General features: G+C 42.3%; 1 protein-coding gene across 1 annotated transcript in view; it reads left to right on the forward strand.

The window, feature by feature from the left end:
- The window catches only part of ptprua (protein tyrosine phosphatase receptor type Ua), a 489,507-nt gene that overhangs the window by 95,331 nt on the left and 368,389 nt on the right, over window positions 1-25,787 (forward strand). The window contains exon 2 of the mRNA XM_060904791.1: window positions 1,816-1,897. Within this exon, the coding sequence (XP_060760774.1) occupies window positions 1,816-1,897 (82 nt within the window). The remainder of the gene's footprint in view (window positions 1-1,815; window positions 1,898-25,787) is intronic.

Raw genomic sequence — 25,787 nt, forward strand, 5'->3', positions numbered from 1 at the left:
ATAATGGTAAACCTCTGTCTACCATCAACCGTTTTCAAGTTACAGCCCTCTGAAAATCTGTGACCTTGAGTTTGAGCTTTCAAGATCACTCATGGTCAAAGATCATGGTGCTAAATGAAAGGCTATATGGGAGTTCCTATATGCTCATAATAGTAAACATCTGTCTATCAGCAGCCGTTTTTGAGTTATAATGGAAAATATGTTATTTTGACCGAAAGGTTGACCTTTCCGGTGACGTTGACCTTCACCTTGACCCAATTACCTCCAGAATTTAATCAGGTAATCTACGGACCATTGCCCACCTATCCTGAAAATTTGAAGTCAACTGGTGCAACCTTCTAGATGCTAGATTGTTAACAGAGAGACACACAAACAAACAAACCACACTGATTACAATACCTTGCCCCACTTACTCCATCGCGGGTGAGGTAACTACAAAATGCAATTTGTACATTGGCCTATATGGCATTAATTTTTGTGCACAACTGAAACTGAATTGTTTCAGTTGAAGACCATGGCCTTATGGTTAGAGAAGCAGCTTTGGGACCAAAAGGTCACCGGTTTGATTCCCTGGATCAACAGGAATGGCTGAAGTGTCCTTGAACAAGGCACCTATCCCCAGGCTGCTCTGGGTATGTTGCTCTGGATAAGAGCGTCTGCTAAACACCATTAATATAATGTTTTAAAATAGCCGAATGCCTTCTGTTGGACAAACTACACAATACCAACACTCATAACTCATAACCATCTTAAGTTTCTCTGTTTCTTCTTTGTCATTTACTGGCTGTTATAAATGCCAATACCAATTTAGCTCATAATATAGGCATACTGATTTTTCAGCCGTACCCTAGTGTTCACAGGTGAAACAAGAGTTGGAGGTCATAAGCTGGGGCTTAAAATCACCTTTTGCTTTCAAATTTGCCAAGAGCAGAACAGATCAGAATGCAAGCATTACAGAGAAAATGGTGATGCTCAGATCTACAAAAAATGGAATTAATCAACTTATTTTATCATTTCCTGCCTCTGCAACTGTCCTTCTATAGAAAGAAGGCTCTCCTCACAAATTCTCCATGATAAATATCTTTCACTAGAGGTGTAGACAGTTAATTGTGTGCCAAATAGTGGAATATCTACATGGACTGGACCAGACCAGACATAATATGGTAATTATGGTAATTTTGTAACGACTGTATAAAATAAGCTTATATGCTTGGCTGTTTTTTTCTTTCTTTTTAATAGAATTTCATACATTTCAGCAATTTGCAGTTGAACCACTACATGTTTTATGATTGATACCATTGTTACCATGGAACTGTTCATCCACCAACATACATAAGGGTTTTTGTGGTACATTTCTGCTTTTTTTCCTCATTGCCTACTAGATTTTTCTTGTGTTGTTGACATCTATGCAATAGGAAACATGATATATCTGCAGTTAGATATTTGGGAAAAATGTCAGGAAATAAGGTTGGATGATATGATGAAAGTGCATCTCAAGTGACTGGGACACCAGTGCATTCATGCGTTATGGCAGGAAACTCTGAAGGGCAAATGTTCTTCATCTGACAGAGAATATCAATGCAGGACATGATCAGACTGTAAGAAGAGTAAGGTAGCTCAGACCAAAAATATTGATGCTTATTTTCATTTGTGACCTGTCTGTGTTTGTGTATTATATTTGGTGAGATAGATCTCAATTACTTTTAGCACCCTTGCAAAACTAAAGAAGGAAAAAGGTCATTCTCCAACTGTATATTATGAATGTTGAATTTAGTCCAAAATAAAGTTATGTACATCTTTCTTTACTCGATGCAGATCATATTTGAAGCTACTGTCTCTGCTGAGGAGAGAGGCTACATTGGCCTGGATGACATAGTCCTGCTGAACTACCCCTGTTGTAAGTACATTTTTTTCACTTTATGTACTCTCTCTCTCTCTCTCTCTCTCTCTCTCTCTCTCTTTCACACATTCACACATACAGTCACTCCTACTGAGATCATTGGCTCTCGGTACTCAGAAAAAAAACCTCACTGTGAGATACAGCATACAAAAAAAGCATTGTTAATTACAAACAAGACTTCATCCTCCATTCACAAGCAGTTCATGACTATGCCCCTGCTGCCACAGTTTACGTGAAATACAAGTATCAGAATTAGGAAAAAATTTGATCTCACAGACTTGGACTGTGGCATGGAGTTTACACAGAATGGTGAAAACACACACACACACACACAGGGCCAGCTCTAGGTCTTTGGCTGCCCTAGGCGAGATTGAGTTTTGGTGCGCCCCCCCCCCAAGAAAAAAAAAACCTTTAATAACATCTAAATAACACTTTAATCTAATCACTCTATTCTATTACTATTAAACAATGTACGGTGCATGGACAATAAACAAGAAGTCATTTTTATCTTTTTCATTATTGTTATTATTGTTATCATTATTAACATAAAGTGTCACAAAGTAAAATGACCACACAAATTCAATACATATCTCCATATAATGGGCAAAAACTCTTCCGCACCCTGTTCAAAGTGTAGTGCATGGACAATAAACAAGAAATTATTTTTAGTTTCTTTTTTGCTATTAAAAGTTAAGTCATCTCTGAAGAAATAACAAATTAAATGAATAAAAAATTCTACAATTCTAAATTGTGCAAACTTAAACACCCTGTTAGGACATCAATGGGCTGTATTTTCAAACAAAAGTGCTATTATGGGTACTTTGTTATTGCTGTTTTCAATAACAAAGTTATGGGTTAATAATAACTTGGTACCCATAATAACAAAGTTATTATGGGTACTAAGTCTATTGCTGTTTGCATCTAGTTAGCTAGGCAGACATTGATTCAGGCGTCTAAAATATTAATTTGCCACTATAATGGTTGATATGAGAGATTAGATCAGACTTACCTCTATACTTGGCTCTATTTGTTTCTTCCTGTAGCCTTCGTTTGCGCCCTTGCGCACCCGAGAGTTTGGATTTCTTCATTTAAGCACTTGTAGTCTGGGCTACTTTTTGCAGTGGATAGCCACTCTCATTCCTCGATGAACACCGCTCCCCCCGCCCCCCCTTATAACCTATCATTGTGCATTTTTAGTAGGCATAAGGAAATCACCGACCACTATTGCGTAGGCTACACTTGTTTTTCAACCTTTTTGAGCCAGGGCGCACTTTTTTCAATGAAAAAATCTCAAGGCACATCACCAATAGAAAATGTTGACTGAAACTAAAACGCTGTTGCCAATATTTACAATATACAGTCATTCTATAATTTTCCACGGTACACTTGGTGATCTCTCACAGCACACTAGTGTTCCGTGGTACTAGAGTTCGGCAGCACAGTGGTTGAAAACACTGTACACCACTGATGCACTTGGTAACATCTCCATTCAATAACTCCATCCCTCCTTTTTGGTGGGGTTTTAGTCGCCCTTGACGCCCCTGGGCACACTTTGCGCTCTAGGCAATTGCCTAGGTCGCCTATCGCAATTGCCGGCTATGATTACATGGCCAAAACAGAGAATAGCCGCGGATGCGCACTTGCGCACCCGAAGACACACTATAGACAGGGCAAACCACTGTTGAGCGCTTATTGTTTCATGATTAACAACCACCACCACACCACACCCCACCCCGCTTTTTTTGACAAATCACACCCTGACTACATGCTTTGCTGTACAATTAAATTAGGCTAAGACATTATAATGCTGACTCGTTTTCAGAATAGTGGAAGTCATAATTTTTCTCCCCCCGTTTCTGCGCCCCTGGATGGACGCAGCGCCCTTAGCATTTGCCTATATTGCCTATGCCACGGGCCGGCTCTGCACACACACACACACACACACACACACAAACACATATCCAGTGAGCAGCAGTTCTATAGTTCTATTCATCACTTGGTTGATGAAACGGGTCAGAGGAGAATGACCAGACTGGTTTGTGCTGACAGAAAGGCTATGATAACACAAATAACCACTCTTTACCACCATGTTGAACAGAAAAGCATCTCAAAATGTTCAGAATGTTAAGGAGGATAGGCTACAATGGTGGACCATAGGTGCTAAAGAAGACAACTGGACTTGGTTGAAATCCTTGAAGACGTTTCAACTCTCATTCGAAAGGCTTCTTCAGTTCTGTCTGACTAGTGGGGAGTTCCAGGTATTTATCTTTTAGTGGATCAAAAGCAACCCTAAGGAGAGTCCTTGAGGTCATCTGGGTCATTGAGGCCCTGTCCACATGGCAACGGATTCAGGTGAATCCGATACAATTGTTTATCGTTTAGGCCTGGCGTCCACACAGCACCGGCGTTTTGGGTGCCCCAAAATGCAATCTTTTGAGAACGGGTTCCAGAGTGGAAAGATCTGGAAACGTTGCCGTAGCGAAGTCGTCTGGATGAGTAGAACGGATTTGTTTACGATGACGTCACAACCACATGACTGTCAGTGCTTCACGCCGGGTAGAAGTGTAATGAACTCGATGCGAGTTGTCAACAAATCCTATAACTTGGTTCATGAAACGCGCTTACAAAATATTTTCACTGTAAATATTTATTGTGTAATGGTGCAAAGTGAGTGAGAGAGAGAGAAAATAGCCCTTAGGGCAGAGTCAATCCCGCCAGCAAAAATAGGGAAAAAAAGGAGCGATCTCACCTCTTCAGATGTTGGTTTAAGTCCTACAATACATTCCTCAAAAAGGGTGTAGAACAACAAATTAATCCATCAACGTGTAGCATTCAATTTATTCCGGACCATTAAAGATGCCACCTTCCGCGTAGAATCATACGTCATCCTCGCCGCCATATTGGATAGGTCAAAGCAGAGAATAAAGATGCCTCATTCATGTGCTGCATTTAACTGTACCAACAGGTTTACCGTCCAAACGAGATCACATGGGATTACCTTTCACAGGTGAGACTGGAAAAATACTTTTCATTGTATTTGGTCATTATAACGTAATTTTACAAACAGATTTTCCTGACTTTGTGGCTAATATGAAGTCTCGCGCATAATAGTTTATGCGCATGCGTCCTTACTTCTTCTATTGTTCTGGTGTCTCCGAAGGGACCGTCTTACAGCGCCCCTAGAGGTGTGGCATGTGTATTGCATCATTTTCAGCAAGCGTTGCGTTGCCATATGGACCTAATATTTTACTGATCGTTGCCCATTTGGACGCGATATTTTTTTAAATAACATCTCATTGCCGTTGTCGTGTGGATGTAGCCTGAGTCATCCTGTAGGCGTAGAAGACCAGTGGTTAAAAAGAGGAGTAAAAGAAGCCATCTTCATCAACCTGGAATGACCATCACTGAACAGAAGAGGTGGCTTGAAGGCCAATTTATGCTGACAACGCAGTCCTCACAGATGGCGTCGCAGATGGCGTCTGCGTAGCCCCCCCCTTCGCAGATGCTCTGGGCGCACCTCCCAAAAATTGTGACCACCGCAGAAGCCTCGCAGACAGCGTCGCAGACAAGAGGGCTCTGATTGGTCCACTCTACATCCGCTGTACATGCACTTCCGCTTCCCTACTTTCCCGGTTTGGTTTGTTTTCACTACCGCCATTTTTAAAAACACGAGCAAAGATGGAGCAGCACGAAGAGCGGTTGCTCGAGGAAGTGAGGAAGTACGTACATCTATACGACTCCAGTTCTAGTCATTATAAGTAACCGGAGGATAAACACTCCACTAACCACACCCACCAACTACTCCTAGCGATTTCGCGACTTCGCGCCCCCTTGCGTTGTGGCGGTGAATAACATCGTACACGCCTATTACTCCCTGCTCAACAATAAATTACAACTGTCTGCGAAAAGCTATCTGCGAAAGCTTTGTCGCAAGAGCATGCAGAGGCCCTGAGACACCACTTATCAGCCACCTACAATGCAGTCTTTGACACACTTCCCAGAAAACTGAATACACATCCACACCAAAACTCAGCTCACTTCAATGACTCACATGATGGCAGAGAGAGTCAATGACCCACATATCACCCTAACAACTCTCTAAGCTGCTAACACTGTTCACACCCACCCCCCCAGTGACCTACACCTACAGGAGGACTCAATGGCCCAGGTGACCTCAACGACTCTCCTTAGGGTTGCTTTTGATCCTCCAAAGGATAAATACATGGAACTCCCCACTAGTCAGACAGAACTTATAAATGCATTTGGATGAGAGGTTAAATGACTTCATGAATTTCAAGCAAGTCCAATTGCCTTCTTTAGCACCTATGGTTTACTATGACCTGGATGACTGAGAACCTTCACAGACATATGCTACAACATTCACTACGTTTACATGCACGTCCAAATCGAGCTGCTGTTGGTAATCGAGCAAAGGGTCCCAGCAGGGGTGCCAGAGAAATCCAATCCTACATGCACAAGTGAAATCGGGCTATTGTGCAAGGTGCATTGTGCACCCGAGCCACACGTGGCGCTACACGCCCCATCGTGTTGGTACACTTCCGGTTGTTGTCATGAAGAAGAGCTATAGTGTTGCCAGATACTGCTGACGTTTTCCAGCCCAAAACATGTTCAAATCCGCTAAAATGCACTTAAAACACCCAATCTGGCAACACTAGGTTCCGTGTTCAAGCCGTAGACTATGGCTACAAACTGTCCGGCGCAGACCACTGTTTTTTAAGACAACTTATTTTGCACAATAATATTTTTCTAAAGTCCATTTTTTGCTTACAAAAAATATTTTTTTTTGCTTACAATTTAACTTGTGTCTTAATAAACACACAAAGTTCAGTTGTTTTGTTTTTATTGACATTCTTCAGATATTGGACATATACACACACACACACAAATACAATGACTTGTTTATGTACACAATTCACAGCTATGCAACAGCTGTACAGATGTATTTGGTGATACAGTAAGTGAGCTAAATTTTAACAGTGCAAACAATGCCACAAAAAGAAAAGATTCATGCCGTTGTCATGATTCGTTGTCATGCCGACCGAGGCTGTTGTGTTTCCCGCTTGTGGTCTCGTCACTCGTCACTTCCGGAAGTAGCTCGACAACTAGCTCGATAGGGTTTACATGCACAAAGTAGCTCGGCAGAAATCGCATAAACTAGGTCGTGTAGCTCGATTCCGAGAAATCAAGTTCGGTTCAATTTCAGCCGAATTAAGGTGTATACATGGCATTTTGAACTTCGATTTCAGTCGAGCAACGGCAGAAATTCGATTCTCTCTATGTGCATGTAAACGTAGTGATTGGAAGACCACTCCTCTCAGCCAAGAACAGGAAGCTTATGCTACAGTGGGAACAGGCTCACCAAAACTGGACTTTTTTTATTGGCAAAACATCACCTGACCTTTTTTCTATGTTTAACTGTCCAGTTTTGATGAGCCTGTGCCCAGTGCAACCACAGCCTTCCTGGTCATTGCATGAATAATCAATTGTACAAGTGTACAGGTTTTCCTATTAAAGTTGCAAATGAGTGTAAAGATCTGTAAAATGTGCAGTCCCTTTCATTAAATGTTACATACTGAATGCTTCTTATGCAAGGAATGCAAAAGTAGACAATATCAAACGCATCCCAAATGAGGGATGTTTTAGCAAACATATCAGGAATGCAGGTGGGTAAATTACTATTTATTTCTGATATTTGAGCAATTTTTAAATTATATCCATATTCACTGGATATGAGCAATCACATGCTCTGATTGGCTACTCTACTACCAGGCTATCAGCTCATATACTGTGAGTAGAGAAAAACAAAATGGTGGCACATGTTGCTGAACCAACCGAGGATGAAATAAAAACTCTACTCGAAAACAAACCCCTCCAAAATACAAAAAAAGCAACAAAATATGGAATAAAAGTATTTGATGTTAAGAACATATCTTTTTCATTTTTCAGTAATTATTATTATAGCATTTTTCACAAATTGCTACAGTCATATTGCCGGTTTGTTTACATTCTAAGTGGAAATGATTTTGTTGGACATTTTTTTGTATAAAGGTTTTATTTATTGAATTTGCAAAAAATAAAAATGCTGTTTGTTTCACAAAATCCAGTGAACGTGGATAGAATAAAGCAGTTATTCCACTTAATCTCATCATACATGGCTTATAGGTGACTTGGCACTACGCGTCTTGTTGGCTATCAGCTCATGTACGACTCGATTTCGTGGAATAACTGTTAAATATTTAGCAGGCAGCTCAGTCTTGCAGTGGTTAGCACTCTCATCTCACAGCAAGAAGGTTCTGGATTCGAACCCCACAGCCAACTAGGGCCTTTCTGTGTGGAGTTCGCATGTTCTCCCAGTGCCTGCGTTGGTTTCCTCTGGGTGCTCCGGTTTCCTTCCACAGTCCAAAGACATGCTGATTAGGTTAACTGGATCCTCTAAATTGCCCATAGGTGTTAATGCAAGAATGAATAGTTGTTCATGTTTGTGTTAGAATAGAATAGAATACCTTTATTGTCACTATACACATGTACAATGAGATTAAAGCATCTCCAATAACAGTGCAAAACAGCGTGTAGAGTGAAGGCCAATTTATGCTGACAACCCAGTCCTCGCAGATGGCATCGCAGACGGCGTCTGCGAAGCTCCCCCCTTCGCAGACGCTCTGCACGCACCTCCCAAAACTTGTGACCACCGCAGACAGCGTCGCAGACAAGAGGGCTCTGATTGGTCCACTCTACATCCGCTGTACACGCATTTCCGCTTCCCTACTTTCCTGGTTTGTTTTGTTTTCACGACCGCCATTTTAAAAAACACGAGCGAAGATGGAGCAGCACGAAGAGCGGTTTATCGAGGAAGTGAGGAAGTACGTACATCTATATGACTCCAGTTCTAGTCATTATAAGTAACTGGAGGATAAACACTCCACTAACCACACCCACCAACTACTCCTAGCAATTTCGCGACTTCGCGCCCCCTTGCGTTGTGGCGGTGAATAACATCGCGCACGCCTATTACTCCCCACTCAATGATAAATTACAACTGTCTGCAAAAAGCTATCTGCGAAAGCCTTGTCGCAAGAGCATGCAGAGCCCCTGAGAGAGAGAGGAAGGGGGGGAAGGGGGGGGGTGTGTGTAAGGGGGGTAAGGTGCACAGTCCTGAGGTGTATGTGTTGTGTTACACATTATGGAGTGAGGTATTGCTCATTGCACATATAAATTATTGCACGAGAGATTCACATTATAAAATAAAATATTACACATTTATGAAGTATTGCAAGGTAGGGTAGGTGCACAGACTTGAGGTGTATGTGCTGTGTGTAAGGTGCACAATCCTGAGGTGCATGTGCTATACAGTATGTAAGGTGCACAGTCCTGAGGTGAGGTGAATGTGTTGTGTTTCACATTATGGAGTGAGGTATTGCACATTATAAAAATGTGATAGACTGGTTAACCATGTGATAGACTGGTGACCTGCCAAGGGTGTACCCCACTTCTCACCCAAAGTCAGCTGAGATTGGCTCCAGCTTCCCCCATGACCCTGATGGATAAGTGGTATAGATAATGGATAGGTGGATTAAATGCTGCACCAGTCCAATGGGCAAATAATCCTAAAATGATATACAATGTGATGATGTTTGTATTACCAAGATAAGAAATAATAATTTACCTGTTATTTGAAGGATTTGATTTACATCAAATTAGATGAATCCATTAATAGCTGCAGAACTCATTTGTGACAAGAGAGAAATACACACAAGTAAAACATACAATGTTCATATTGTTATAAAACAGTATGCATCAATATAATATAAAATGTACAACTGCTGAAAATATACAAAAATGTAGTGGAAGTACTCAATAGAGAGCTGATAATGAGTGGAATTAATGTTAATGGCAAGCATACAAAGTGAGTGTAGGCAGCTCTTTAGATGTCATTATGTCAAATGGGTAAAAGAGTGGCTCTACTTAAGGTGCTAATTTCAGCTAAACTGCCATGGCAACACTTAAGAAGGTACCTAGAGACACTTTATAGTTGCTCTCTGATGGTGCCTCTTTGGTAGTTCTGATCCATGGAGTGACTTCAGCATAGGCCCTGTCCACACGGCAACGGATTCAGGTGACTCCGATACAATTGCTTATCGTTTAGGCCTGGCGTCCACACGGCACCGGCGTTTTGGGTGCCCAAAACGCAATCTTTTTGAGAACGGGTTCCAGAGTGGAAAGATCTGGCAACGTTGCCGTTGTGAAGTCGTCTGGATGAGTAGAACGGATTTGTTTACGTTGACGTCACAACCACATGACTGTGAGTGCTTCACGCCGGGTAGAAGTGTAACGAACTCGATGCGAGTTGTCAACAAATCCTATAACTTGGTTCATGAAACGCGCTTACAAAATATTTTCACTGTGAATATTTATTGTGTAATGGTGCAAAGTGAGAGAGAGAGAGAGAGAGAGAGACTCTGCCCTTAGGGCAGAGTCAATCCCGCCAGCAAAAATAGGGAAAAAAAGGAGCGATCTCACCTCTTCAGATGTTGGTTTAAGTCCTACAATACATTCCTCAAAAAGGGCGTAGAAGAGCAAATTAATCCATCAACGTGTAGCATTCAATTTATTCCAGACCATTAAAGACACCGCCTTCCGCGTAGAATCATACGTCATCCTCGCCGCCATATTGGATAGGTCAAAGCGGAGAATAAAGATTCATGTGCTGCGTTTAACTGTACCAACAGGTTTACCGTCCAAACGAGATCACATGGGATTACCTTTCACAGGTGAGAAACAACAAATTAATCCATCAACGTGTAGCATTCAATTTATTCCGGACCATTAAAGATACCGCCTTCCGCGTAGAATCATACGTCATCCTCGCCGCCATATTGGATAGGTCAAAGCGGAGAATAAAGATTAGCTGCGTTTAACTGTACCAACAGGTTTGCCGTCCAAACGAGATCACATGGGATTACCTTTCACAGGTGAGACTGGAAAAATACTTTTCATTGTATTTGGTCATTTTAATGTAATTTTACGAACAGACTTTCCTGACTTTGTGGCTAATATGAAGTCTCGCGCATAATAGTTTATGTGCATGCGTCCTTACTTCTTCTATTGTTCTGGTGTCTCCGAAGGGACCGTCTTACAGCGCCCCTAGAGGTGTGGCATGTGTATTGCATCATTTTCAGCAAGCGTTGCGTTGCCATATGGACCTGATATTTTACTGATCGTTGCCCATTTGGACGCGATATATTTTTAAATAACATCTCGTTGCCGTTGTTGTGTGGATGTAGCCATAGTCAGCTGTTGCATCAATACAGGATTGCAGAGAAAGAGTCCTCAGTGTGGCAAAGTTCAGCAGAGGTCATGCTGAAGGTATATCTATGGCATCACACTTAGTTCTCCAGGGATCATGTGTGGATGATTTTCAGCAGAGATCATCCCAAAGGTTTACCTGTAGTCTTAGTTGAGCCAGCATGTCAAGAGATTAGGGACAAGGCTTTTCTGCTCACTGTGCACTATTGCTATCTTCAATGAAGGTCTGAAGTTGTGCTCTGTATATGTCGTGCAATGGTGGAGACTTTTTTTTTCTTGTTTTGGGATTGAGGTGGGATCAACCAGAATTAAGAGGTGAAAACATGGCTCTAAAGTTCATTATCGGGCATCCTGACAAAACAAGTGGACAGTAAGAACATTTGACTATTTATGTTGCATTTTTTTTTCACTTCTGCCTCAACATTAATGACTTAATGCAGACTGGAAATGTGGAAATGTATAAACCCAGGTGAAGAGACTCCATTAGAAAGATAAACAACACCAGGAACCTGCTGCTGGACTGGAAGAGCACTGAGAAACTTAGACACAAGTTGGAATTTTTCTAGAAAGTAAGACTGCATGTCTGAAAGGCTGATAACCCCTCCAGGTTACTTGTCCTTCTTATCGGACTATTGCATAGTGCCACCCTGCCTCTGTTATGCTGTGAATTATCTCATGGACACTCCTGGGGTAGACAGTGGTGCTTGAAAGTTTGTGAACCCTTTAGAATTTTCTATATTTCTGCATAAATATGACCTAAAACATAATCGGATGTTCACACAAGTCCTAAAAGTAGATAAAGAGAACCCAGTTAAACAAATGAGACAAAAATATTATACTTGGTCATTTATTTATTGAGGAAAATGATCCAATTTTACATATCTGTGAGTGGCAAAAGTATGTGAACCTCTAGGACAAGCAGTTAATTTGAAGGTGAAATTAGAGTCAGGTGTTTTCAGTCAATAGGATGACAATCAGGTGTGAGTGGGCACCCTGTTTTATTTAAAGAACAGGGATCTATCAAAGTCTGATCTTCACAACACATGTTGGTGGAAGTGTATCATGGCATGAACAAAGGAGATTTCTGAGGACCTCAGAAAAAGCGTTGTTGATGCTCATCAGGCTGGAAAAGGTTACAAAACCATCTCTAAAGAGTTTGGACTCCACCAATCCACAGTCAGACAGATTGTGTACAAATGGATGAAATTCAAGACCATTGTTACCCTCCCCAGGAGTGGTCGACCAACAAAGATCACTCCAAGAGCAAGGCATGTAATAGTCAGCGAGGTCACAAAGGACCCTAGGGTAACTTCTAAGCAACTGAAGGCCTCTCTCACATTGGCTAACATTAATGTTCATGAGTCCACCATCAGGAGAACACTGAACAACAATGGTGTGCATGGCAGGGTTGCAAGGAGAAAGCCACTGCTTTCCAAAAAGAACATTGCTGCTCGTCTGCAGTTTGCTAAAGATCACGTGGACAAACCAGAAGGCTATTGGAAAAATGTTTTGTGGACAGATGAGACCAAAATAGAACTTTTTGGTTTAAACAAGAAGCGTTATGTTTGGAGAAAGGAAAACACTGCATTCCAGCATAAGTCCCTTATCCCATCTGTGAAACATGGTGGTGGTAGTATTATGGTTTGGGCCTGTTTTGCTGCATCTGGGCCAGGATGGCTTGCCATCATTGATGAAACCATGAATTCTAAGGGAAAATGTCAGGACATCTGTCCATGATCTGGATCTCAGGAGAAGGTGGGTCATGCAGCAAGACAATGACCCTAAACACACAAGTCATTCTACCAAAGAATGGTTAAAGAAGAATAAAGTTCATGTTTTTGAATGGCCAAGTCAAAGTCCTGACCTTAATCCAATCGAAATGTTGTGGAAGGACCTGAAGTGAGCATTTCATGTGAGGAAACCCAGAGTTGAAACTGTTCCACCCACTGAACAGAAACTGAAAGCCATCCCAGAGTTGAAGCTGTTCTGCACAGAGGAATGGGCTAAAATTCCTTCAAGCCGGTGTGCAGGACTGATCAACAGTTACCAGAAACATTTAGTTGCAGTTATTGCTGAACAAGGGAGTCACACCAGATACTGAAAGCAAAAGTTCACATACTTTTGCCACTCACATATATGTAATATTGGATCATTTTCCTCAATAAATAAATGACCAAGTTATAATATTGTTGTCTCGTTTGTTTAACTGGATTCTCTTTCTCTACTTTTTGGACTTGTGTGATAAATCTGATCATGTTTTAGGTCATATTTATGCAGAAATATAAAAAAAAATTCTAAAGGGTTCACAAACTTTCAAGCACCACTGTACATTGCTGCTTCTGCTCTCCTGGGCCCTGGGTTTACAGTTGGAAGCTATTGCTAGCCTTGAGCTAGCAGTGCCTTATCTGACCCTGCCAATGCTGTACTCTGCCTCACATCTTCATAACCTCAACAACAATCATCAATGCTCAAACTGCTTGGACATTCTAAAAAAAGTTGGAATACTGCACCAAGGCCATCCTCCTCACAGAGGCTCAGGTTGTATGTTTACATATTGTGATGCTTCCCCAAACTCTATTCCATCACTATGGTCTTGTCGCACACCAACTTCCTCATTACGTCATCACAACAAACCAATCTCCGTCGCCTTCCTCAGCTCATTCAATCAACTACAAAGCAATGTTACCTGAAAGTGGCCTTGCTTAACTTTCGCTCCCTTAATAAAAGAAACTCCACAATTTGAATAACAGTCCTCTGTTTGATAGAACCTTGGAATAAACCCCTGGACTATTTCTCCATAAATCAGACCATTCTTCTTGGCTTCACCTACATTGACCAACCTCGTCCTGAAGGGCATGGAGGTGGTGTTGCTGTTGTTTACAGAGACGACATTAAAACAACCAGCATCTCCATTCCTGCTGCCCAGTCCTTCAAACACCTTGTCTTCAAACTTTCTGTGTTTATTCCTTTGATTACAGCCATTATCTACTGCCCCCTAAACCAAACCTCTCCTTTCTCTCTGATTTTTTTGGACTTTATTACCCAACTATGTGTCATCTCACCCTCAGTTCTCCTCCTGGGTGATTTTAACTTTCATATTGATGACACAAACAAATCTACCATTTAATTTATGGAATGACTACACTGCTTTAATTTTCACACAACCTATCAATTTCCTGACTCACAGCTGTGGTCATACACTGGACATAGTCTGCTCAACTGGTGTCACAATACGCCAACTCTCCAGTTTTTACCTTAATATTTCTGACCACCTGGCAATCACTATGCATATTGACATCCCTGCTCCAACCCTGAAAGAAAATGTAAAATATCCTTCAGGAATCTCAAATCCATCTCTCCCTCAGCTTCCTCATCTGTTCTTGCTTGTAAAATCTTTGCCGTCCCTCCACCACTGTCTGACAATTTATCTGAACTGGTCAGCCACTATAACAACACCCTCTCCTCCTGCCTAGATCAGCTGGCTCCCATTAAAACCAAAATTGTGTCATTTACTCACTCAGCTCCCTGGTATACTCTTGAACTCCACCACATGAAATCCCGTAAGCGACAGCTTGAACAATTCTTCAAGAAAACTGGTTTAACAGCATCTTCAAGCCTATTTGGAGTACCTTCAACAATACAAAGATGCCCTCACCACAGCCCGGTCCAGCTACTACTCAGACCTCCATACATTCTCGCTCCACCAATCCCAAAGATTGCTTCTCCACAGTAAACAAAATTTTCAAACCTATTGATAATACCTCCAGATCCTTCACAGTTGAAAAATGTAATTCGTTTCTCATTTTTTCAAACCAAAATTGACAATATCTACAAAAATCTGGCCAACTCTCTCACCCTCCCCACACTCCCATCTGTTTCCCCTCAATATACCATTCAGCTGCTATCTCAGTTCTCCCCCATCTCTGAATCAGACCTATCAGAACTCATTGCTGGAACGAAAAACTCCACCTGTGTCCTAGAGCCAATACCATCCAAACTCATTAAGGACTGTTTCCCAGCTATTTCTACACTTATCATAGAAATCATCAACTCCTCTCTCCACTCTGGCTCTGTCCCCCAAACACTCAAACTGGTTGCTGTCACTCCCATTCTCAAAAAACCTGGACTTGATCCCGATGACATGAGTAATTCCTGCCCCATCTCCAACCATCCATTTTGTCAAAAATACTGGAACATGCTGTTGCTTCTCAACTTAAAGATCATTTAACCTCCAATGACCTGTTTGAACCATTTCAGTCTGGTTTTCGCCCTCAGCACAGCACTGAATCAGCCCTCCTCAAAGTCACCAATGACCTTCTCCTCTCCTCTGATACTGGCCACCTCAGTATTCTCATCCTTCTTGACCTCTCTGCAGCTTTTAACAATATTAACCACACAATTTTTCTCTCTTGCCTTGAATCCTCTTTTAACATTACTGGAACTGCCCTCTCCTGGCTGAAGTCTTATCTCACAAACTGGCAACAGTTCATCAACATTAACAACTGCACTTTCTCCTATGCTCCCCTCTCACAAGGTGTCCCCCAGGGTTTGGTGCTTGGTCCTCACCTGTTCATCCTCTACATGCTTCCCCTTGGTCATATCATACACCACCATGGATTCCATTTCCATTACTATGCCGATGACATTCAGCTTTACATCTCCACCAAATCCATCACCGCTGCTACCCACTCCACTCTGACCAGGTGCAGCATTGAAATCAAATAATGGATGTAAGCCAACTTTCTCAAGCTCAACTGCAATAAAACAGACATGCTCATCATTGGTCCTAAATCATTCACAAAAAAAAACAAAAACAACCACTCATAACTACCCCCTAACGACTGATAACTCCACTCTGGCCCCCTCAGTGTACATTTGGAATCTTGGAGTCACTTTTCAAAGTAACATCAACTTGGAACGCCACGTCAATCTAACCATTAGAACAACCTTCTTCCATTTAAAAAAAAACATAGCACATCTTCATCCTTCACTCTCCTTCCCTGCTGCCAAAACTTTGATCCATGCTTTCATTACATCCTGATTGGACTACTGCAACAGCATCCTCTATGGCATGTCATCCAAAGTCCTCAATAAACTTCAATACATTCAGAACACTGTTGCACTCCTGCTCACTCACTCCCGGTCCCGTGATCACATCACCCCTGTCCTTCAAAAACTTCACTGGCTGCCTGTACCTCTCTCACAAGGTGTCCCCCAGGGTTTGGTGCTAGGTCCTCTCCTCTTCATCTTCTATCTGCTTCCCCTTGGTCATATCATATGCCACCATGGATTCTGGTTCCATTACTATGCCGATGACATTCAGCTTTACATCTCCAACAAACCCATTACTGCTGCTATTATTAGAGATTAAATTCAAAATTCTTCTTTTCACCTACAAAGCCCTCCATAAGCAGGCTCCCTCCTATCTCACTGATCTGCTCCACCATCATACTTCCTCCAGCACCCTCTGTTTTTCCGATGCCAAGCTCCTATCCATACGTCTCAGGACCAAGCACCGGATTTGGGGCAACAGAGCCTTTTCTGTTGCTGCCCCTTCCCTCTGGAACTCCCCCAAACACATTCATGACTGCACCGACCTGGGGTGGGTTTCCCAAAAGCCTCTTAATGCTATGAGCATCTTAAAGCAGATACACAGAACCATGGCCTCACTTTCATTTATAAATGCCTTGAGACCTCAAGAATGGCACAGGAATAGTTTTAAGCATTAACAATAAATGTAATATAGTAATTTTTATGATTAAAGTGATTCATATAGGTAACGGTCTGAGTGAATGACCTTGATGTCCGCAATGTCACAGCAGGAAGGCTATCGGTCTCATCGCCATTTCCACTATACTAAAATACAGAGGGCGGCACGGTGGTGTAGTGGTTAGCACTGTCACCTCACAGCAAGAAGGTCCTGGCTTCAAGCCCAGTAGCCAGCGAGGGCCTTTCTGTGTGGAGTTTGCATGTTCTCCCTGTGTCTGTGTGGGTTTCCTCCGGGTGCTCTGGTTTCCCCCAGTCCAAAGACATGCAGGTTAGGCTAATTGGTGGCACTAAATTGACCATAGATGTGAATGTGAGTGTGAATGGTTGTTTGTCTCTATGTGTCAGCCCTGCAATGATCTGGTGACTTGTCCAGGGTGTACCCCGCCTCTCGCTCATAGTCAGCTGGGATAGGCTCCAGCTTTCTCGTGACCCTGCACAGGATAAGCGGTTACAAATAATAGATGGATGTACACTACTGGTAAGGTTCCTATACAGAAAATCAGAATCTACAGACTTGACCTTAAAATTATAACATTCTGTCTGGGTAAAGAGCCATTTTGTGTTATCAAAGTTTTGACCAGCTACCGAAACTGACAGGTGGTATAATCTACATGTATAATGAAATATAATTAATATAGTACATCGAAATACTAAGACAATCAGAAAGTTGATTTTGAACATTTTGGTTTTATAAATTTCCAGGTGACTGTTTATCTCAATTTCACTAAATGATTAATAAACAGTAGAAAGACATTTTAAATCCCCTTTGGGCCACATTATGACCATGTACTTTTCAAGAAGTTTTATTTCTCAGAATGTATATGAATTATTTTAGCAACTTCCTGAAAGTCTGCTAGCTGAGCTAGAAAGATCTGAAAAGATCAGTTTATGAAGTCAGTAATATTTAATGCCATTTTCTGGTCATAGCGACAATATTAGCTTTCCACTGCAGTGACCATTTTTATTATGTCTCAGAATATTACACACCATAAAACCAGGAAAAAAATATCCCATTTTATTACGTATATAGAGCATATGTAAAACATCTCCTTTAATGAAGCGCTCACCACATTGGGGAATTTATGACAGCCTGGGCCATCTTTCCCAATTTACTGTAGCCTTTACAAGACTGCAGATTATCCATCATTAGCAAATCCTGACTAAATAGTTTACCAAATGCAATTTATCTCATTCTACATGGCCTGTTATCATGAGAGGATATCAATATAAATACTAACGATCCAAGTAACTTCCTTATTTGTTGCTTAACTGAACATTTTAGGAATTTATAAAATTATCTTAATGATTAGATTATGAACATTATCCAGTTCATAGTCAGAAGGTTTCTACATCTTGGAAATCAGATTCTAAATCAGCCAGCATAATATTGCAGATCTTTCTTTTTTTTCTCGCACAATAAGATCCAGTGTTGGTGGCAATTTAGCACCAAATTCTGCCATGTTAGTTTTTTTGAGCAGTAAATATGGGATGTATTCATCACATGACTAACAGCAGGATGTCCAACCTATGCTTGATCAAGTTGTAGATGCAACTGTAAAAACTTGGCAGGAAGCCATAATAATAGACACACAGTGCGTTTACATGCACATCCAAATCGAGCTACTGTCGGTAATCGAGCTAAGGGTCCCAGCAGGGGTGCCAGAGAAATCCAATCCTACATGCACACAAGGAAATCGAGCTATTGTGTGAGGTACATTGTGCACCCGAGCCACAGGTGGCGCTACACGCCCCATCATGTTGGTACACTTCCGGTTGTCATCATGAAGAAGAGCTATTCAAGAGTATAAACAAATGCTGCTTTTCCACTACCAACGCGGCTGAGTTGGGCTGAGCCGTGCCGTGCTGAGTCGAGCTGAGCGGGGCTGTTGGAGTTGCATTTCGACTACAACCGCGCTGAACCGTGCTGGCTGGAAGTGGGTGGACACGTTGGGTGGAGTTAGCGAAAGTGGGTGGACGTCACGTGATGTCATTAGGCGGCGCAAACAGTGACATCAGTGATCTTTTAAGCGGTAGTCTCACGACCCGGATAGTAAACAATAAACATGGAGGACATGGAGTCGTTAGTGTTGCTGGTCTTGGTGCTGTGGCTTGTTGTCACCGACGACGCCAACAGATACTGGCAAGAGCGTATAGATGAGGCGAAGCACATAAGGCTTCAGAAATTCTCGTAATTCGTAATTCTTCTTCTTCCGGGTTTACGGGGTTTACAGATCCCAGCGTGCTCGCGGGGCGTGTGTGGGCGTGTGAGGACACTCCTCCTCACCAATCAGTGCACAGGGGAGTGTCTCCTCACGCCCCTAGCCCCACTCGGCTCGGTTTGGCTCGCTTCAGCCCCACTCCAAAACCGTGCGAGTTTTGGGTGCTAAGCAGGGCTGAAGCGAGCTGAGTCGTGCTGCTCTAAGGTAGTCGAAACGCGAGCCGTGTCGGGCTGAAGTGAGCTGAAGTGAGCTGAAAAAGGGTAATGGAAAAGGGCCAAAAGTTATCAGTTCCGTGTTCTGCTCACCATTTTCTCTTCTTCGTTCATTCGTTCGTTCTCCTTGTTCCTCCTGACCTCTTCTGCTGCTCGCTACTACTACTGTTGTCATGCCGACCGAGGCTGTTGTGTTTCCCGCTTGTGGTCTCGTCACTCCCGGAAGGGGCAGTGCTGAAGTAAGTAGCTCGACTACGTAGCTCGATAGGGTTTACATGCACTAAGTAGCTCGGCTACAATCGCATAATCTAGGTCACGTAGCTCGATTACGAGAAATCCAGTTCGGTTCAATTTCAGCCGAGCTAAGGTGTTTCCATGGCATTTAGAACTTTGATTTCAGTCGAGCTATGGCAGAAATTCGATTTTCTCTATGTGCATGTAAACGCACTGTCTCCATCCATCCATTATCCATAACCACTTATCCTGTACAGGGTCGCAGGCAAGCTGGAGCCTATCCCAGCTGACTATGGGTGAGAGGCGGGGTACATCCTGGACAAGTCGCCAGATCATTGCGGGGCTGATGCATAGAGACAAACAACCATTCAGTCAATTTAGAGCCACCAATTAGCCTAACCTGCATGTCTTTGGACTGCAGGGGAAACCAGAGCACCCAGAGGAAACCCACACAGGCATGGGGAGAACATGCAAACTCCACACAGAAAGGCCCTGGTTGGCCACTGGGCTCAAACCCAGAACCTTCTTGCTGTGAGGCAACAGTGCTAACCACTACACCACTGTGCTGCTATAATAAAACCAACAATAAATCAATATGGATATTGATAAAGGAGAACCCTGTTAAACATTGCTGCTCATTGAATAATTTACTTTATATTCATTTAAACTTGGCTCAAGGCATCGTTGGGACATCAGTGCTCAAAATTATTTACAACTACACAGTGACAACTCAGTGTTAAACATGACAAAATCCATATATATGAAATGATATGGTAATCTTTGATTAACTTTTTTTGGTGCATGGCTCACTGAAGATATTTCCCCTGGGGTTATGGTTCTTTCATCTGCCAGCTTTGAAAGGATGTCTTTGAGGATTTCTGATCATGATGGGGAAAAAAAAACAGAGTAGAGGAGAAAGCCCCTCCCACCCCCAGCATTCCCAATGAGTCTTGTTCCCTTCTTGCCTGATCGATCCATGATGTGTGTGACACACACACTATATATCTTCCATTTTGAAAGTGTTTGGTTCTGAGCAAAATATCCACAAAATGTCAATTTTTCATGTTCTGCATTTAGACTTTAGCTCTATTTAACCCTCAAATAAGTTATGTTATATCGTACAATTTGTGCTCCACATAATCTAAGCCTAATCAGAACAGATTTTAATTTGCTTGTATTTAATAAACATATAATCACTGATAGAGTGGTTTTCTGTTAGGAGACATTTATTTAAGTTTTATGAATGGACTCGCCAGTGTCCATGGTTTGTAACAGTCAGATTTCCATCATAAGAGTCTCTCATCTCATCTCATTATCTGTAGCTGCTTTATCCTGTTCTACAGGGTCGTAGGCAAGCTGGAGCCTATCCCAGCTGACTACGGGCGAAAGGCGGGGTACACCCTGGACAAGTCGCTAGGTCATCACAGGGCTGACATATAGGCCCTGTCCACATGGCAACGGATTCAGGTGAATCTGATAAAATTGTTTATCGTTTCAGCCTGGCATCCACACAGCACCGGCGTTTTGGGTGCCCCAAAACGAAATCTTTTGAGAACGGGTTCCAGAGTGAAAAAATCTGGCAACGGCGCCGTTGCGAAGTCGTCTGGATGAGTAGAACGGATTTGTTTACGATGACGTCACAACCACATGACTAGAACAAGCAGCACTCTCGCGCGCATCATTCGTAACAACAGAAATTGAAATTGTTTACACATTAACCTGACTGACCTGCCAGACAGACAATTTACACCTGCTTTGATGAACAGAAAGTACAGCCTTCCACACAAAGCAACAGTTACCTGACTATAATGGAGGCAGAGGGGAAAAGGGTCAGAAGACCCTTCAACAGACTGTTTTGTATGAACCACTGCATTGCATTCACTTTTGTATATAGCTTTTCTTTTAAATAAACAAGTAACAACCATTTCTTGAATTTCTTTTTTTTTATTGGATAAGACTGCTTTTCAAAATGTTCACACGCAATATAAAAAGTTATATGAGTGATTCCACGCTTATGGGTACTGAAATGGGGACATGAACTTATTCACCTAAAACCATTTCTTTTTTTACCATCAGGTCACAAAACATGTAATCTTTAATGAATGATATGTTAAAAGATAACTTTAATTTTCTGAGATGTAATAAAAACATATTTCTATGCCAAAGTCAAGCCTATGAGTTCCAAAATGATGTCTGTTACATTACTTCTGTTACGATTGTCCATCTCGCGTCTGTTACAAATTAATTACAATCTAGCTATATACCATGTTAATCTTATTGAAAGAATGTGTATGTTTATTCTACTACACATGTTTATTAATTATATTTGCTAAAACATCACCTTCCTATGTTTCAAAAAGTAATTCTCCATTGTTAAAATTGAGAATATATATGTCCACAACACTTCTGTTACGTTCTGACTTTGGCATATATGTTTTTATTACATCTCAGAAAATTAAAGTTATCTTTTAACATATCATTCATTAAAGATTACATGTTTTGTGACCTGATGGTAAAAAAAAGAAATGGTTTTAGGTGAATTTTTAAAAATAAGTTAATGTCCCCATTTCAGTACCCATAAGCGTGGAATCACACATCCACACACATCACATTATCTCTAGCCGCTTTATCCTTCTACAGGGTCGCAGGCAAGCTGGAGCCTATCCCAGCTGACTACGGGCGAAAGGCGGGGTACACCCTGGACAAGTCGCCAGGTCATCACAGGGCTGACACATAGACACAGACAACCATTCACACTCACATTCACACCTACGCTCAATTTAGAGTCACCAGTTAACCTAACCTGCATGTCTTTGGACTGTGGGGGAAACCGGAGCACCCGGAGGAAACCCACGCGGACACGGGGAGAACATGCAAACTCCACACAGAAAGGCCCTCGCCGGCCCCGGGGCTCGAACCCAGGACCTTCTTGCTGTGAGGCGACAGCGCTAACCACTACACCACCGTGCCGCCAAGCGTGGAATCACTCATATAAATTATATAATGTTTTTCAAAATGTTCACACATAATAAGAAAATTAAGTTATATAAAACTATGCACACTAATAAAACTAATTTGTACACACAGAAGGCATGATTCCCTCGCGTAGTCGCAGCCATCTTCTTGTTGTTGTGTGTTTGTTCCTGTGAGTGCTTCACGCCGGATAGAAGAAGGGGTTTATGCGTGTAACAGACGTTGCGTTGTGTTGTTCACCAGTCTTTTTATTCTGAAGAAATGAGACACAAATACACTGCTGAGGACGGGCTGCAAACGTCCAGTGGCATTGGCGCTTACATTTCCAAAATGAACTGAAAGAGGCCAGCGCCTCATTCCCATAACTACCTGCGCTTTTAAAGGGCCAGCGCAGAATTTCCCCACCATGACACACAATGGCAAGTGGAAAAAAATAAACCCGTTACATGCGCATGCGTCCTACTTCTTCTTCTGTTGTTCTGATGTCTCCGATGGGACCGTCTTACAGCGCACGTAGAGGTGTGGCATGTGTATTGCATCGTTTTCAGCAAGCGTTGCGTTGCCATATGGACCTGATATTTTACTGATCCATTGCCCATGTGGACGCGATATTCTTTTTACCCGCTAAAAAATATCTCGTTGCCGTTGTAGCCATAGACAACCATTCACACTCACGGTCAATTTAGAGTCACCAGTTAACCTAACCTGCATGTCTTTGGGGGAAACCGGAGCACCCGGAGGAAACCCACGCGGACACAGGGAGAACATGCAAACTCCGTACAGAAAGGCCCTCACCGGCCACGGGGCTCGAACCCGGACCTTCTTGCTGTGAGGCGACAGTACTAACCACTACACCACCGTGCCGCCCATCAGAAGAGTCTTCATAACAAAAGATTTTGGACTTTCTGGTTTCTCTGACATGTCGAACTGTGTGTTGCATGTTATTAAATTTAAAGAAAGAAGGGAAGGATGCGTTTGGCGAGTGAATGATGAATTAAGCAGAACTATAAGTTTAAAGCATTAAGTTTCCTTCATGAATTGAGTAAAATCGTACTGTAATTGTTGCCAAACTACTGTGGTATAAGAAAAATAAACCACTTTGAGACATGCTGTTATTAGAAAATGACCAATTTCATGGCTATATCAGCATCACACCACACTGTTTTTCATTATTTTAATACCCCATTATGTTTTAGACCTTACCTATATAATTATGCAAACCTCTGGTCAAACAGGAAACAGGCAATCCTGTTATCCCGCTCTTGAGTGACTGTGACTAGATTGTGGTTGACTGATGTAGAGTGTTTTTTTTTTTTTGTTAACATTCATTTGGCTTACTGATCTTTTGTTAGTTTAATCCTTCTGAAAAGAATCATTTACTCTGAGGTTAATAAATAGAAATGGGATGGTTATGAGGTAATGAAGCCAGATGAGTCTTAGACTGCCTCTTTAAAACAGTCAGAAAAGCATGCTTTACGGTTTTCAAACCCATTTAGGGCACCCTCATAAACCTCTCAGCAAACCAAAGCATTTTATAGTGATTTTATAGTTCTTTAGAAAGGCTTGTTTAGCCTAGTACTGCTGTGGTGAAAGATTGTCATGAGGTTCAAAGAAGCCTAGCTGTGATAGAAGAGTTTCAGTGTGTTATGGAAAGGCAGAGCAGTCTACTACTACACTTTTTTTTTGAGGCCAAAATACCATGTATATCCAGGTATAAATAATAGTGATGTCCCTCTACCTGACTAGGCAATGTATGCAAATGCACAATGAGGACAGACATCCATGGTCACTTCGTAGAAAGTTACTGGTCTATGGTGGTATGCCATGATTTGACTAATGTGTGGAGCGACTCCTTCCCAAGAATGGTGCAATGTGTGTCAAAACCACTTCAAACATAATCTCGACAGCTAGTCTTGATAGGTTCAACAAACCTACAGAACAGAAGCAAATTATCCCATAGTTGTATTAACTCAATTAAATTTAAATAATCAAAACATCTCAGTTTACTGTAACTCCCAAGACAGCCCAGAAACACCCCCCCCCCCCCAAAAAAAAAATGCACGCTTTATTGAAGGAAAAATTATATTAACAAAATGTCTGATTAAACATACCCATTTTCAAAACTAGATATAAATATCAAGACACAGTTTCTGTATCCTAAACAATAATTGGAAGCGTCTTACTTCCAATTATTACTTGTTATTTTAAGTACTAATAAAGAGCCTGGGCAGCATGGTGGTGTAGTGGTTAGTGCTGTCGCCTCACAGCAAGAAGGACCGGGTTCGAGCCCTGTGGCCGATGAGGGCCTTTCTGTGCGGAGTTTGCATGTTCTCCCCATGTCCTCGTGGGTTTCCTCTGGGTGCTCCGGTTTCCCCCACAGTCCAAAGACATGCAGGTTAGGTTAACTGGTGACTCTAAATTGACCGTAGGTGTGAATGTGAGTGTGAATGGTTGTCTGTGTCTATGTGTCAGCCCTGTGATGACCTGGCGACTTGTCCAGGGTGTACCCCGCCTTTCGCCCGTAGTCAGCTGGGATAGGCTCCAGCTTGCCTGCAACCCTATAGAACAGGATAAAGTGGCTAGAGATAATGAGATGAGATAAAGAGCCTGGGCGGCACGGTGGTGGAGTGGTTAGCGCTGTCGCCTCACAGCAAGAAGGTCCGGGTTCGAGCCCCGTGGCCGATGAGGGCCTTTCTGTGCAGAGTTTGCATGTTGTCCTCGTGGATTTCCTCTGGGTGCTCCGGTTTCCCCCACAGTCCAAAGGCATGCAGGTTAGGTTAACTGGTGACTCTAAATTGACTGTAGATGTGAATGGTTGTCTGTGTCTATGTGTCAGCCCTGTGATGACCTGACGACTTGTCCAGGGTGTACCCCGCCTTTCGCCCGTAGTCAGCTGGGATAGGCTCCAGCTTGCCTGTGACCCTGTAGAACAGGATAAAGTGGCTAGAGATGATGAGATGAGATAAAGAGCCTGCAAATTTTGATTGAAGCAGACATGGCAGATCATTAATTTGTTTTCAGTAACTGCTTTCTCCTGGTCAGGGTTGCAGTGAATCCAGAATCTATCCCAGTAACACTGGGTGCAAGGGGAGAGAACTCACCCTGAATGGGACAGCAGTCCATTTCAGGGCACCATTCACACACTGATTCACATCT

The sequence above is a fragment of the Neoarius graeffei genome, chromosome 22 (assembly GCF_027579695.1).
Source record: "Neoarius graeffei isolate fNeoGra1 chromosome 22, fNeoGra1.pri, whole genome shotgun sequence".
Taxonomy (NCBI): domain Eukaryota; kingdom Metazoa; phylum Chordata; class Actinopteri; order Siluriformes; family Ariidae; genus Neoarius; species Neoarius graeffei.